We start from the raw sequence: 16,552 nt of genomic DNA, 5'->3' as shown, positions 1-16,552 counted from the left end.
CAATACTACACACAGCACACCAGATGTGCTCTCACCAATGCCCTATATGACTGAAGCATACCCTCCCTACTTTTGCATTCAGTTCTCTGAGCAATAAACAACATTTTGTCTGCTTTCTTAATTACCCAAGTACCTAAATACTAGCCTTATCACTGTGTAAAATAGCTCAAGCATATCTGGATTTTCACAATGCTATTCTGGGTTTCTGTAGTGTACCAAGTCAAATATTTCACACTGCTACATAAACAGAAAAATAGAATCTTTTACTCACCTCGAATTTGTCTGTCAATCACTCTCATTTCCTTTCTTATTTTTACTGACCATTCTGTGACCTAATCAAAAACCAAGTTGTAACGTTATTAAGACTGAATAACATGTTTCAGATATTGCATTAATAGGATGGAGAAATGCTATTTTTAAACACACAAATGGAAGTAAACTGATACATTTCAGAACTCTGCACCAGGGTCACAGAAAATGAAGAACTACATGCAAGCTTCCATTGATAAAAACTAGGGTATACTTTTCAGCACCTGCTACTCCTAATGTCTTCTTTCCGTTTGCTTCAGGGCTTGTTTAATTTTTTTTTCACATTTATTGCTGTTCCAAAGACCTCAATTACACAAGCCTAGTTTTAGGCAATATTAGCAAGCGGATCAGAATGATTTCTGTTTTAACTTCCCTCCCAATAGGGATGCAACTGACCTCTAGATATCTTGCAACAATAACACAATTGATGTACAGCACTGAAACTGTGTATGCATACTCTGAAAATACAGATCTGGAAAAATTAGTAAAAGTTAAAGTAGTTATCTGTAATAGACTGAGACAAGAGAAAATATATTGCCGAATAAGGAAATAACAAAGAAGTTAAACATTATTTTGAGTTTGGCTTCACAGAAGATGACCTAGAAAACTTCCCAAAAATAGTGGACTTCTTGTCCTTGTTACTGAAATGTAACACTTTGCATCTTTTTGTGTTAAATTTCATCTGCTCTATGTAAGGAAAGGAATAAAAGGCTTGAAGTTTTCCACAAGCCTATTTTAAGATAGTCCAGCTAATGACCACCTCCTAATAGTTTGTGTTATGAGGCTTGTCTTCAAATTCCAGTAATTAACTTTTTGAGCTGTCAGTTGGTCTTCCCATTTATGCAGACAAAATTGATAATTCCTATGACTTTTTCCACAACATCTTCATACTTCAAGTACCTGCTCTTAACATGTTTGTCATGGATGAATCAAGAGCAAAGGCCATAAGAAAGCAGGCTGATGCATGATTCAACAGGATGATGGCTGATCAGACAAGTTCACTTTCCTACCCTTTCTCCATAGATTTTTAATCAGAGAATGGAAGGCTATCACAGCACTGAATTTTCACAAAGACTCTGTCCACCGCGCCACCCCCCCCCCCCCCCCACCTTTCTGTGGCAAAGATTCACCCTCTGAGAGAAGAAATTCTTCATCTTAGTCTTAAATGGGCACCCCTTATTCTGAGACCATGGTCTCTGGTTCTGGACCTGCCCAAGCAAGGGAGCATCTGCTCAGCATTTATCCCGACTAACTCCCCAAGAACATTATATGTTTCAATAAAATCACCTCCCATTCTTCCAAAATCCAATGAGTAGATTCTGGACCTGTATAACTATTTCTTGAAGGACAGCCCCTCCATGCCAGTAAACCTTCTCTGAACCATCTCCAATGAAATAATTTTTCCTTAAACAGAGGGACAAAAATGGCAGTGCTCTAGATGGCCTCACTAACATCTTATATTATTGCAGTAAGATTTCCCTACTTTTTAAGAGCCAACATTCCATCAGTCTTCCCCATTACATGCTGCACTTGTGCCCTAGCTTTCTGTTTCATGAACAAGGTCCTCCAAATCTCTTTGTGCTGCAGCTTTGTTTCTCCATTTAAATAATACTATTCTTTTGCTTTTCCCTCCAAAACATCAAATTTTCCCACATTATATTGCATTAGTCAATATTTTGCCCATTCACCGAACCTATCAATAAATGGTATCCGTTTGTATCTTCACGCCTCTCATTCCTCCAACAGTATAGGCCCAACCTGCTCAACCTTTTCTCAAATTAATCCCCTCATCGCAAATCAACCTAATGAACTTTCTCTGGTTGACATACATCTCTACAATCTGACTTATCCTTATTGAGGAGTTCTGGCCTGACTCCAGTCTAATTCTGCAGCCCCTTCCATCACCACATACCGTACCAGCACGTGCCTTTTGTTTCTCTGGTTCTGGCCTCTGTTATGGGGCAACGTTGCTACAAAATGGCTGCATGGTTACTTTGCCCCCAAAAAGGAATTCACGTCGTATCTTTTGAGAAGTTCAGTTACCAAGCAGGACAGTTTTAATCTAAGTATTTGATTTCTTTATGTGGAACTCTAGACAGAATTAGCTATTCTGCCAAAATAGAAACAATTGCTGACCCAAAGTCTAGACAGCTGGCAGTAATAGGAATCCTGCTCCATTGCTGTCAGAAGTCAGAACAGCTGAAGCCCAGTGTCAAGCCATTTTATCACTAGGAATGACATCAATCAATGTAACATGCAGTGCAGCCTTCATTATTTGTATGCTCCACTTTGTCTTTACTTATAGCCATTAAGCGAATTTGCAAAATGAAAACATGCAGCAAGATTTGTATTTCTATCACACAGTTACTTTCAAGCCAAAGTGTTTTTGAGCTATAGACCATTTCTCCTGTGGGGAGAATGGCAGCCAGTTTGTACATGGGAAGGTGGCACAAATAATGATCTGATAACAACCAGATCATTTAAAAAATTATGTCAATTGGGCAATAAATATTGGCCAGGAGATAGGGAGAACACTCCCATTCTTCTTCAAAAAGTGCCAGGGGATCTTCTATATCAACTCCTAAGGGCAGCCAGGGCCTTGGATAGATGCAAAAACAGAAATGCTGGAAAAACTCAGCCAGTCAAGCCAAAAAGATAAGAAATGGAAGGGATTTTCCTAGGCTGCTGCAGGAGGCTAGGGAAGAGATTGCAGGAGATCCAGTTGAGATTTTTTAAATCTTTGCTGGACACAAGATACCACATGACTGAAGGACCACAAAAGTGGTCTCACTTTTCAACAAAGGCATCTGGGAAAAGCCTGCAACTACAGACCTGTGAACCTAACATCAGTAGTAGGGAAGATGCTGGGAAAAGGTCTGAGGGGGAGGATCAATGATCACTTGGAAAGGCAGGGACTAATCAGACACCGCCAACATGGTTTTGCCACAGGCAGATCCTGTCTAATTTGACTGAATTCTTTGAAGAGGTAACAAAGTGCATCGATGAGGGCAGGGCAGTAGATGTAATTTACACGGCCTTCAGTAAAGCCTTTGACAAGATCCTACATGGGAGACTGGTTCAAAAGGATAGTGCCCATGGGATCCAGGTCGACTGACAACCTGAACCCAAAACTGGCTTGGCAATAGGAGACAATGGATGATGGTACAGGGTTGTTTATGTGATTGCATGCCTGTGACTAGTGGTTTCTCACAAGGATCAGTGCTGGGACCCTTGTTTGTAATATATGCAGATTACTTGGATGTGGATGTGGATTTGGGAGGCAAGTTCAGTAAATTCATGGATGACACAAAGAATGCAGACTTGTTGATAGTGTAGAAGGTAGTCTTATGCTGAAGAGAGATATCAATGTTTTGGTAAGATGGGCTGAAATACAGCAGATGGAGTTTAATCTAGACAAATGTGAAGCAATACGTTTTGGGAGCAATAATGAAACTAGGACTTGCACCATAAATGGTAGGGTCTCAGGGAATATTGAGGAACAGAGGGACCTTGGTGTACATGTCCATAGATCCTTGAATGTGGCAATGCAGATAGACAAAATGATTAGGAAGGCATACAGGATTTTGGCCTCCATTAGTCAGGGCATTAAATACAGAAGTAGGGAGGTTATGCTCCAACTTTATAAAACCTTGGTCAGCTATCAGCTAGAGTACTGCGTGCAGTTTGGTCACCAAGGTATAGGATACGATAGTGCTGGAGAGTGTGCAGAGGCAATTCACCAGGATGTTACCTGGGATGGAGCTGTTCCGTTATGAGGAGAGACTGGAGAAGCTAGTTCTTTTCTCCCTGAGAGGAGGAAATTGGTATTGGTATTGGTTTATTATTGTCACTTGTACTGAGATACAGTGAAAAACTTGTGTTGCATACCGTTCATACATATCAACTCATTACACAGTGCATTGAGGTAGTACAGGGTAAAAACAATAACAGAATACAGAGTAAAGTGTCACAGCTACAGGAAAGTGCATTGCAGGTAGACAATAAGGTGCTAGGTCAACCAAGGTGGACTGTGAGGTCAAGAGTCCTCAAGAGAGGAGAGAGAATGACCTGGGTGGGTGGGGTCTTTGATTACACTGGCTGCTTCACCAAGGCAGCGAGAGGTACAGACAGAGTCCATGGAGGGGAGGCTGGTTTCCATGATGTGCTGGGCTGTGTCCACAATTAAGAGGGAACATGATTGAGGTATATAAAATTGAGGGGTATAGATAGACTGCAAGAAACCCCATATCAGAGGTAGATAAAACTAGAGGACACTGGTTTTGGGTAAGGGGGAAGAGATTCAGTGGGGATATGAGGTGGAGCTTCTTCACCCACCTCATATCTCCACTGTGGTGGGTGAAAAACAGTGGTAAGCACCTGGAATGCATTGCCTCAGAGAACGGTTGAAGCTGGGTCACTGGTTTAGATGAGCACTTGAATGACGTAGGCACAGAGGGCTACAGACCAAGCACTAGCTGACTGGATTAATACGGAAGGGTGCCCACTGGTTGGCATAGACGAGTTGGGCCAAATAACCCATTTCCATGCTGTACAATTCTATAACTTTGTCCAAACCTATAAACCTCTTGGTCCTTGAACCATCAGCTAATAGAAACAGTTTAGCTCTGTTTAAACCAGTCATGATCCTATACTCCCATCTCAATTCTCCTGGTTGTTACAGTGATAGGAGTGCCTGAAGCAATACATTCATCCTCCTCAAATGTCATTAACTAGCTATCAAACCTCAACATTCAACTTCAAATAATCTATCTTCATTCCTTGTACTAATCCCATAAAAGAGGTCAAATAACAGAGAGGGCCCGAGTGTCATTGTTCCATCATTACCCTTGTATACTAATTAACATGGATAACTAGAGCACTCTGATTTATTACTTTGGCCCATTGTTTAACAGAAGTCAGACCACTGAAGCCCAACCAAAACGAATTAACCAATCAATACATTAAAGCACCAAGCACCTGCTTAAACACCAATGCATGACAAACCTAGAACAAATGTCAAATACTTTTATGTTCTGTTTCACTCTCTACAGACGCTGCCTGGCCCGAGTGTCCTGAAGGCCCGGGAACAACACAGCGAGCCTCACTGCGCCGAGGGGCAGGGAGAACCGGGCATTAAAGGCCGGTGCAGGAGGGGTCAGGCGGCTCCCCCTGCCCGCGCCGTGTGGCAGGCAAGCGGTCCAATCACTGACGAGCTCTGGCTCCAACGGGCCAATAGGCGGCGGCGGGAGGCGGGCGACAACAAGCCCCCGACGATGGCGAGGGCGGTCGTGCGGCCGACAGACCGAGGCCGGTTAAAGCGGCTGCCACCCCCACGGGTCGGTCCGGCTGGACGTTTCTCGCCTAGCGGTCGGATAGTTAAAAGGAGAAAAGCGCAGTGGTTACCAAATCCTTGGGCGGCCGCTCCTGTGATTTGCCGAACAGCCCCATCGCCAACGCTCTGCCGTCACCGAGCTCAGTCTCACCGCCGCCCCGCCCCGGGCTAGGCCCGCCCACCCGCTTCCGCTCGCAATGACGTCAGCCGGCCCCGGCGCTTTGCTCCGCTGCCGCTAGAGGCGCAGTGACCGAGTTGCGGAGGAACAAGGAGGAACCAGCAGGTCCTCGCCAACATCTCCTCCCGGGGGCAGGACAGCTGCTCCTCAGTGGAGACACAGGAGACTGCTATCCAGAGGCTGGAATCTGAAGCAACAGACGGTCTGCTGGACGAACTTACCGGGTCGAGCAGCATCAACCAGTCCTGATGCAGGGTTTCGACCCGATTATTCCCTTCCTCCCGCAGATGCTGCTGGACCCGCTGAGTTCCTCCAGCAGATCGTCTGTTGATCCAGCTGCTCCTCAAGGCGCAGTGTGGATTCCCTCCATGGACAGTTACAGTGGCCATGTGACAACGCCAAAGGAAATGCAAGGAGCAACGTCAACCCAAGGCGTTTTTGACCACATCAAAGTCATTATAAAGGGGCTGTGGAGCATCCTCCTCAAAATTGGTTACCCATGGGATTCACCTCCAAGCAACGAACACTCTGCTGGAGGAACTCAGCAGGTCAAGCAACTGCCGTGGGAGGAAAGTTGTCCACGTTTCAGGTCGAAACCCTGCATCAGGACTGCGACCCAGTCCTGATGCAGGGTTTTAACCCAAAACATGGATAATCCAGCAGATCGTTTGTTGCTCCAGATTCCAGCACCTGCAGTCTCTTGTGTCTCCAAATTATGTCTTTGAGTCATAGAGAGATACAGCATGGAAACAGGTCCTTCAGACCACTAAGTCTGCGCTGACATTCAACCACCCATCTGCACAAATTGCACATTAATCCCATTTTTCATTCTCCCCACATTCTCAACTCCTCTCAGATTCTACCACGCACCTACACAACAATTTACAGTGGCGAATTAACCTACCAACCTATATATGTAAGGAGTTTGTACGTTCTCCCCGTGTCTGTGTGGGTTTTCTCCGGGTGCTCCAGTTTTCCCCCACATTCCAAAGACATGGGTTAGGAAGTTGTGGGAACGCTATGTTGGCGCCGGAAGTGTGGCGACACTTGCGGGCTGTCCCCAGAACACTTGACACAAAAGATGCATTTCACTGTGTATTTCCATGTACATGTGACTAATAAATATATCTTTGAAATTTGGGAGGAAATTGGAGCATCCAGAGGAAACCCAAGCAATTGCAGGGAAAATATGCAAACTCTACACACACAGCACCCAAGGTCAGAATTGAACTCAGGTCTCTGTTGCTGTGCAGAAGCAGCTCTACAAGTTGTGCCACAGTGCTGTCTGCTTCATAATGGCTTGCATGCTGTCATCTTAACCACTGGTTACACAACAGACCCAGTCTCAATGCAGTCCGGTGTCAAGCAAGGCTGCATCATTGCCCCAACGCATTTCTCAGTCTTTCTTGTTGCAATGCTTCAACTCACCTCTAACAATTTCCCCACTGGAGTAGAACTAATTTACAAGACAAAAAGGAAACTAATCAATCTATGTCACCTTCACTCCAGAATCAAGGTCACCCCAATTTCAGCCAGTGTGCAGCATGGAGAGCAACACACAGGTGGTGACGTTCCCAACTGCGTGATGTCCTTGTTCTTCTTACTGGTAGAGTTTGTGGTTTTGAGAAAGATCCAAGAATAAACATTTGGAAGGGAAAAATGAGGCAATGTAAATTTATAGGCACAAATCTGAAAGGGTATAGTAACAGAGAGATCCAGGTGTACATGTGCATAGTTTGTTGAAAGTGATTGGACTGGGTGGGAATGCGGTTAAAAAAAGCATACTGGATAATTCCAAACTTTATCAACTGACGCACAGAATACAAGGAACAAAAAAATCCTGATGAAACTTTATCAAACACTTGTTAAGCCACAACTAGAGTATTATGGAACTCTCTCCCTAACATCATTGTTGATGTACCCACACCTCAAGGACTGCAGCTCACCACCACCTTCTCAAATGCTGGCTCAGCCTGCAAAGTCCAAATCCCTTGAAAAAATAAAAAACTGTTTTAAAGCCAATGAAGTTTGTTTGAAACATGGTCATTGATATAATGTGAGAAACACAACAGCTAATTTGTAGACACAATACAAATTGAGTGTTAAATATTATCCTGTAATCTTCCAGTATTATAATTTTTTTTTGGATTCAGGAATGTCTCTAATTTAACCTGTAATCATACAATTATAGCCGTAGTTCTGAAGGTGCTCTTGATTACAATAACTTGTTTAGCACTTTTATTATGGCAATATTGTAGGAAAAAATGACAAGAGAGGCAGATGGGGATAAGTACATCAGGCAGGGAACTCTCAATTTCTTATCAGAATCAGGTTTATCATCACTACATGTCATGAAATTTGTTGTTTTGCGGCAGCAGTACAGTGCAAGACAAAGACATAAAGATTACTGTAAGTTACTAAAACAAATAGTGCAAAAGAGGAATAATAAGGTAGTGTTCATGGATTCATGGACTGTTCAGAAATCTGATGGCAGAGGGGAAGAAGCTGTTTCTGAAACATTAAATGTGGGTCTTCAAGCTCCTCTACCTCCTCCCCAATGGTAGTAATGTGAAGAGCATATATTCTGGATGGTGAGGGTCCTTAATGATGGATGCTGCCTTCTTGAGGCATCTCCTCTTGAAGATGTCCTCAATGGCGGGGAGGGTTGTGCCCGTGATGGAGATGGCTGAGTCTGCAGCCTCTTTCGATCCTGCACATTGGAGCTTCCATACCAGGCAGTGATGCAACCAGTCAGAATGCTCTCCACCGTACATCTGTAGAAATTTGCAAGAGTCTCTGGTGACATATCAAATCTCCTCAAACTCCTAATGAAGTAGAGCCACTGGCGTGCCTTCTTTTTGATTGCATCAATGTGTTGAGCCTAAGATAGATCCTCTGAGATGTTGACATCCAGGAACTTGAAGCTATTCACCATTTCCACCGCTGATCCCTCAATGAAGACTGGTGTGTGTTCTCCCGACTTCCCCTTCCTGAAGTCCAAAATCAATTCCTTGGTCTTGCTGACATTGAGTATGAGGTTGTTGCAACACCACTCAACCAGCCGATTTATCTCACTCCTGTACGCCTCCTCATCACCATCTGAGATTCTGCCAACAACAGTGGTGGTCATTGGCAAATCATCCAGGATTCAGTGGCAGCAGTCTTACCAGAGTCAAAAGGTTAAAGGCTGAGGACTTCAGTACATGGACACTGAAATGCTGGGAAGTGTTGTACTGCTGAATGTACAATCTTTCTGATGAGCTATTAAAACAAGGTGAAATCTGCCCTCACATGATCCCATCGCGTTATTCAAAAAGGAACAGGAGAACCTGCTTATCTTATCTCCAGCATGTAGACCAGTCATGTATTTCTATAAATGATATCTTGCTATGTGCATACTATGTTACAGTAATGACAGCTTTTCAAAAGTACTTAATTAGCTGTAAAGTGCTTTGGGATATAACCATCAATATTATACAAATACAAACTTCCTTAGTCCTTCATTATAACACTCAAATTCCACTGCATTCCGACTCACTAAATTCTTGAATTGTCAAACACTACATACAAATGCAGTGCTAACTATTTGGGTTTTGTTTTTCAGCTGCTATGTTATAACCTCCAATCAGATTTTCACCTCTATCATTGAATCAAACTAGCTTTTATCAAATCACAAATGACAGTGACAGAGGTATAGTGGCTTCCCACATTCTTAGAGATATCTTCAGCCTCTCACCGCCAGCCACACCATCCTCCTTCAATGCCTCATCCATCATCAAGAATTACCTGCAATAACATCTTGTGCATTATTTCCAGTGGCCCAAGGATTTGTTAGCCATTCTCCACACACATACACCCTACTAGTTCTCATTTACATATTGTTCTTCAACATTATGCAAAAACATACCACCAACGTTCATACTGCATCTATCTCACCACCATCTCTTTTCCATTATCTCTAGTTTGTCATGAATATTCATTCAACCAGAAATTTGTTCCAACTAAACATTATGAAGACCAAGGCCGTTATTTTCAGTCCCTGCTGTTTGTTAACTTTGTTCTCTAACCACCAACTACATCCCTGACCCTGAAAATGTTGAAACAAAAATCAGATAGTTTTATATCATGTACAACAGTATGCGATTGCAACAATTGCTAATCCTCATCATCAGAGACACCTTACCTCCATTTTCATTTCATCAGACCTTTTCTCAGCTGAAATCCTCATCCTTGCCTCAAAGTGACCATTCCAACACATTTCTGTCCAACAACTCCCATCTCATCCTACTCAAACTTAACTCTACAACTTTGGCTCTAACTTCCATTAAGTCCTATTCATCTTTCCCTGTGTTTGCTGAGCTATAGTGGCTGCAATACCTAAATTTTCAAATTTAGAAACATAGAAAACCTACAGCACAATTCAGGCCCTTCGGCCCACAAAGCTGTACTGAACATGTCCCTGCCTTAGAAATTACTAGGCTTACCCATAGCCCTCTATTTTTCTCAGCTCCATATACCTATCCAAAAGTCTCTTAAAAGACCCTGTTGTATCCCCTTCCACCACCATTGTCGGCAGCCCATTCCACCCACTCACCATTCTCTGAGTAAAAAAAACTTACCCCTGACATCTCCTCTATACCTACTCCCTTAAACCTATGTCCTCTTATGGCAACCATTTCAGTATTTTAGTTTTCTTTCCATGGACTTGCTATTCTGCATCATTGTAATTTACTCATCGCTTCAATCTTGAAGTAGCTGTGCTCCTCCATTTCTAGGCTCTTGATCATCCCCGATTTTAATTGTTCCATCATTGGATGATGTGTCCTGGTTTTAAGGTCTCAAATTCACCCTATTTTGCAATCTGCAGGTGTGCAAAAAGTTTGGTTAAAAAAGTAGGTTGCAAGGAGCAACTTAGAAGAAAGATCTCGAGAGGCAGATATTCTGTGTGAAGGGAGGAGACATTGGCAGCTAAAGGGTAGAGCCAATGAAGAGATTAAAATCAAGAGGAAAAAAAAACAATGTGAAATAGGTCAGTTAGAGCCTGAAGAGAGAGAAACCAAGTTAACATTTTCAGATTGTTGATTTAAAATCAGATCTGAGAAAATTTAAACATGGAACATGATGCTGAGAAGAAGCTGGGTAGAGGGCACAAAGGGAATGTCTAACATTTGGATTTAAAATTGAGTTTGCATTTACTGCTATTTGTGTGAAAGTTTATAAAACTTGTAATGTCCTTTTGTTGAAGAAGTGCTTCCTTCAATACCACTTAATAATGTTACTAAACTGTGTGTCATCAGCAGAATTAGATACGGCTCCCTAATGTTATTCAGAAATATTGTGATTAATTGTAGTTACTTCTCATTTGAACATATTATACCGACTCTTTTTTTGTACTGCTTAACCTAATTTCCTAGTCAGGTCAACTTAAGTTTTTAAAATGTTGGTCAACAGTCACTTAAATGAAAACTTAAGAATGTGTATTGGAAGTCAATTAATCTAACATTTGTCTCTCTTTGGAAAAGGTTTGAGCCTAAAACAAAGATGTATTAGTCTCACCTTCTAAAAAAAATTGCCAACTTGTAAAAAAGGTAGTCCTTTATCAAAGGAAAATGTTTATTGTTCAGTTGTTACAAGGAATGATAGAAAATAAATACAGCTTACTGTGAAAATTATTTGCTATTTGCATTCTATACAAAAAAAATCAATTCATTGGCTTATAATTCACCCTTTGAGCATAATTTCACCATCCAAAAGATAGAAGTATACATCACTGCACATGACATCACCAAATCCAGCACCAGGGATGTTCCTATGGTTTAACAAGACAATATGCAGTAAAAGTACCTCCAGATTGCAAGATCTACAGGATTTGTTTATGAAACTTACTACTTTCGCCAAATCTGAAAGAGCATCTCAGGCAGACTATTTTTTTTAAAAAGAGTCCTGTTTTATATATAATAATATATATATTTTACTTCTTCATTTCCACTTATGATATATAAACGTTGACAATTTTGGCTTTATCAATGGCTAACACAATTGCTACAAGAAATCAGTTGTTTTAACTTCAGTACCATCTGTATTATAGACATTGACCTTCACAAAAAAAAATCTGAATTTTTATTTAAAAAATTATTCCCTAGCAAAGAATACAGATAATTCAGCAAGCTTCATCTATTTATGATATATTCAGTTTATGAAATATCCAATAAAGTTGGGATTAAAGTGCACTATAAGCATCTTAGTTATGGTTGTGTGTGTGAAATGCTTTACTAAACCATGTTTTAATTCTATTTTCAACTGTCTTGAATGTTGGCAAAAAATGCTTCAATATGAATGATTATACATTATTTTTTTTTATTGACCAATAAGATTCGCACTTCAAAATAGTCATGAGCCGTTCCCAGATCTAGGTAAAGAAATACCGCCCGATATTCTGCAACCAGAAAAGGAAGTTCATTTGAATAAGACTGTTTAATATTATTAATTTAATATTTTTCTAACAAAATGTCAAATCGGAAGGTGTTTTTCATTCTCTGGTTGGTGATATTTTAATGGTTGAACATACCAAAACAGAATTAACAAGATTTATTGTGCTATTGTTGTAAAGCATCCAGAAATTAACAAGACTGGTAGCAGACTCATCAGTAAATGTAGTGTTGTTACACTGTGGATCAGCTCAAAAGAAATTCTACATAAAAACTAAATTTAAACCACATAAAAGCACGAACATGAACAACAAACATCACAATGCATATTAAGTATTAGATATTTAAGAGCCTGAAGTATTGTCTGAAAACATTGCTGAAGGATTGTTCTTATCTGACAAAACAGTGCTTCTTTTTATACGAAGCCCATCTGCACACAGGGCAACAGTGTCGTCCTCCTGCCAACCAGACCACAATACATTGCTGATGGAACACATGACCACAGGGTAGTCCCATTATTAAGCAGCCATTTCTGAAATTCTCCAGGCACACCACACATTCCGAGCAATGCAGCATGTTACTGGGCCAAGTAGACCAATCTGGCTCATCATCTTCAGTGATGTTAGTGTTTCTGTGTAATTTTGGTGTGCTTTGACAAACGTTGCCAGAATTTACCTCACTGGCATTGGTTTCTTCATTAGATTGCACCTTTCCTTTAGCAAGAGTCTGGAGCCCACTTGCCTCTTCATTATCACTTATCCCTGATTTAGTGCACACATCATGGCTTTCACTATCAGAATCACTGTCAGTCTCATGCCAGCTTTCACTTACTTCATCTTCAGAATGCCCTGCGGTACTTTTAAATCGCCATGTCGGTAGGTTCTTTATGTAATCTGTTGGTATCAATGGATGCAGCCACAGATCTGGGAATGCAAGTCTCTCCAGCAACAAATTAGGATCTTCCTCCCAATCTAAATTGTGAGGATAGTGCTGAAATGAAGCAATTGGATGGAACAAGTAGCTTGTATACCAGTCCCACAGGCTTGACAGCCATTCAAGATTATTCACATTTACTTCATCATCATTATTATTACGTCTTCGTTTTTTCTCAAAGTAATCTATTAGCAAACCATGACCCAGGTACGTGCTGAGAAACAGAGCAGGATGAGACGAGTAGAAAGTCCAATCAGCTCGAACCCAAGAAGCCAAAGTGGTTGTGTTGGCGTACCTCAAAAATTTTAAGCTATATTCATAAAAGCTTTCCAAATATGGTAGCTGCAAAAATCCAATTATGGGTAGCCAGGACATTATTAATAAGGAGTTATAAGTTCCTAGTGTGCTTATAAGAACCACAAATCGTTTTATTGTGGCACCTTGTGTTATAAATAAGTCCATCCATGCCATTAAATTAACCAAAACTAGACTCAAGACAAAGAGATCATTTACTTCAGGCTGTAGTGATCGAAGAAACACATCCATTGCATGATGTGATATGAACTCCCCTGTAGTATTCCCATATTTATAGATACCTTCAGGAGTTTTCACGATATATGCTGGAAATTGATTAACACCAATCTCCTTCATGTGGCTGTCACTGTTACAGTTCTGGACATCAACAAAAATGAATTCCACACGTCCTGTAAATTTTACACTGAGAACAGAATAGAATGCAGGTGGCTGGTCTAGGCTTGCAAACAAATACATCTTTACAAGATATCGATCACTTTTATTCCATTCTTCCATCAGCTGACTGGGACTTCTGATTGTTTTAATCCGAGATGCCACGTGGGTGTTTATCCATTTAAAAATATGCTCAACTTCAATCCTTCGCCCATGATACTCTTTAAGCATTACTTTCCCTTTTGAAGTATTAGTCTGTGGAATGGACATTATGAGCGTGGATTTCAACCAATCTCTTTTGCTACAGTATCTACAGAGGAAAAATGCAGATAAAACATGAATACATTTTGTAATTATTTGCACATCTCATACAAAGAAACAGCAAGCTATCTGCTAAATCATCTGTAAATACCACTCCCTTCCAGGAACCACATCACATATTTATAAGGTTGCTTCAGCAGGGAAAATATCACAGATCAGGCTAAAGATAGAATCTGATGAAACTTTGGGGAAGTAAAGTTTATGGTGATGTGTGAGCCAGAAAGGAAATGGCTGAGTTTTATTTGATATTATTTGAAGATACACCAGGTTCCACAAGTACACAGACAACAACCAGTTTTCTCTTGTCACCATCAAATAGGACTGTTCCAGTCTCAGGTTTTTCTCACATCTATCTCCAATTTAAGGATAGATGAGCAGAAATTTCCTACAACCAAACATGGGGAAATTTGGAGATATGCCTTTGGTTCTAAGCATAAGCTCAGCTTTGTGACCACTATTCCCAAGCTAGGAAACCAACTAATATCTGACTATTTGCAACTTTGGTGCTATGTTTGGTTCAGCTAAGTTTCCATATGCATACTCATTGCATCACTAAGACTACCCATTTCCACTCTTGTCACATTTTCTGACCCTACCCCTGCCTCAGCTGAACAGATGCTGAAATCTTCATATTTGTTACCACTAGACTGCAGATTTGTCCACAGCCTCCTGTTGACAAATTGGCAGAAACTCATGTTCATCAAAACTCTGCTTCTAGTATGTTATTTTATTTCAAGTTTTGTTCACCATTACAATTGTGCTTCCAAACTAAACAGGTTCCCTCTCGGATAACAAATTTAAAAGCTTTCCTTCTTGATTTTAAGTCTCTCCATGGTCTTGACCCTTGACAGAACCCTCCACACCACTCAAACTATTCTAGTACCACTAATTTCTTCCAGATCTTGGCACTCCCAATTCTTGCCTCCTCTGCACCCCTGATTTTTAATTTCTCCACCATTGGCAGCTGTGCTCTCTCAGTTGATTTGGCTCCAAGAGTCCCCCTAAAACATTATACCTTCACAATACATCTTTAATTTTTTTTTTAAAGTTAACTCTGACCTCACATTCAATCACTTTCCAGATATCTCTTTCTTGGCTTGTAAAATATTATTTTTTATATTATTCATTTAAGGAATGTTTGCTTTGCAAGCTGAGCCAGGATTTAATTGCCTATCCCTAATTGCCCTTGAGAAGGTGATGGTAAGCTGCCCTCTTGAAATGCTACAGTACTCGAGGTGTGGCATATCCAGGATGTTGTTAGGGAGGGAGTTCCAGGATTTTGACCCAGTGAAGTTGAAGAAACAGTAATACATTTCCAAGTCAGGATGGTGTAGTTTGTAGGGCAATTTCCAGGTAGTGGTGTTTGCTCAGAAGATGGATGTCACTGGCAAGGTGAAGGTCAGAACCTGACCCCAGCAGCACAAGGTGGTATCGAGCCTTGTCCTGAACTATTGCAGTCCCAGTAGTGAAGCTATTCCCACATTAGCGTTATGTATTAAATTCCAAAACATTGACCCAAAGAAGAATGATGACAGTCAGGGTGTTTGTAACTGGGAGGCAAAACTCCAATTCATGCCTAAGGATGATGCTATCAAGTTAGCACGTAGATGAGCTGACTCTAGGGTTAATGCTTTAGAGGCAAGGAAGGGAAGCTACTGCTGAAGTTGAGGTGGCTATATTCAACTAAGTAGGAGTAGAACCTTAGGACAAACCCAAAGATCTAGACTAGGAGAAGCAGGTTGATTATTTCAAATGCTCGGAGTACTAGAAGGCATAGCCACAATCTTGAAGAATGTAATTTGTGTCTATGTGTGCCCATTTATTATTAAATATGTTGCTTATTTTTGACAACCAAGCAGTATGTCTTAACTGGCCAGTGGTCATATTCTCCTCTTCAAATGTCAGTTAGATATAATGCTCACAGCCATTGTAGCATTTCTTTTGCTCGTGATGTATAACTAAAACTGTAGCTATCATACAGAAATGGAAGGAATTGCTGTATACACCTGATATCCACAGTTGTTTACACCCAAATTGTATTGAATTAAAAATTTAATCCTTAATTCCTATTCTTCACACACTAAGTGATTCACATCAGTGAGTATAAATTATGCATTTTAACATGACATTTATTTTAATTGGATATGGTTCTAAGATTCAAGAAGCAATACCGAAATGAAAAAGGATTTAGTTGCTGCCACAGTTCTTCCTGCAGGGAGAAACACAGGCATCACTAGCATTGTGACATTTCTGTCATTTTAAAAAAAAATCACATGACAGCTGGTCTCCCTGACTGCTTACATAAGCCAGCAAGGTCCTTTTAATATTTCCTCCCTATACGAGTCCTTCCCTTCCTCATTATCA

At 40.9% G+C, this 16,552-nt stretch overlaps 1 protein-coding gene across 4 annotated transcripts in view; it reads right to left on the bottom strand.

Moving 5' to 3' along the window:
* The window catches only part of rnf103 (ring finger protein 103), a 32,021-nt gene that overhangs the window by 6,606 nt on the left and 8,863 nt on the right, over positions 1-16,552 (bottom strand). For 2 of the 4 annotated variants that reach the window (XM_052034412.1, XM_052034423.1), the window contains exon 4: positions 11,412-14,177. In XM_052034412.1, the coding sequence (XP_051890372.1) occupies positions 12,638-14,177 (1,540 nt within the window). In that variant the 3' untranslated portion in view covers positions 11,412-12,637. Of the gene's footprint in view, positions 1-271; positions 333-5,712; positions 5,806-11,411; positions 14,178-16,552 lie in introns of those variants that run through there. The other 2 variants (XM_052034433.1, XM_052034442.1) reach the window with 2 other exon arrangements.

The sequence above is a fragment of the Pristis pectinata genome, chromosome 2, assembly GCF_009764475.1.
Source record: "Pristis pectinata isolate sPriPec2 chromosome 2, sPriPec2.1.pri, whole genome shotgun sequence".
NCBI classification, from domain to species: domain Eukaryota; kingdom Metazoa; phylum Chordata; class Chondrichthyes; order Rhinopristiformes; family Pristidae; genus Pristis; species Pristis pectinata.
This window is presented reverse-complemented; position numbering and strand designations above follow the sequence as displayed.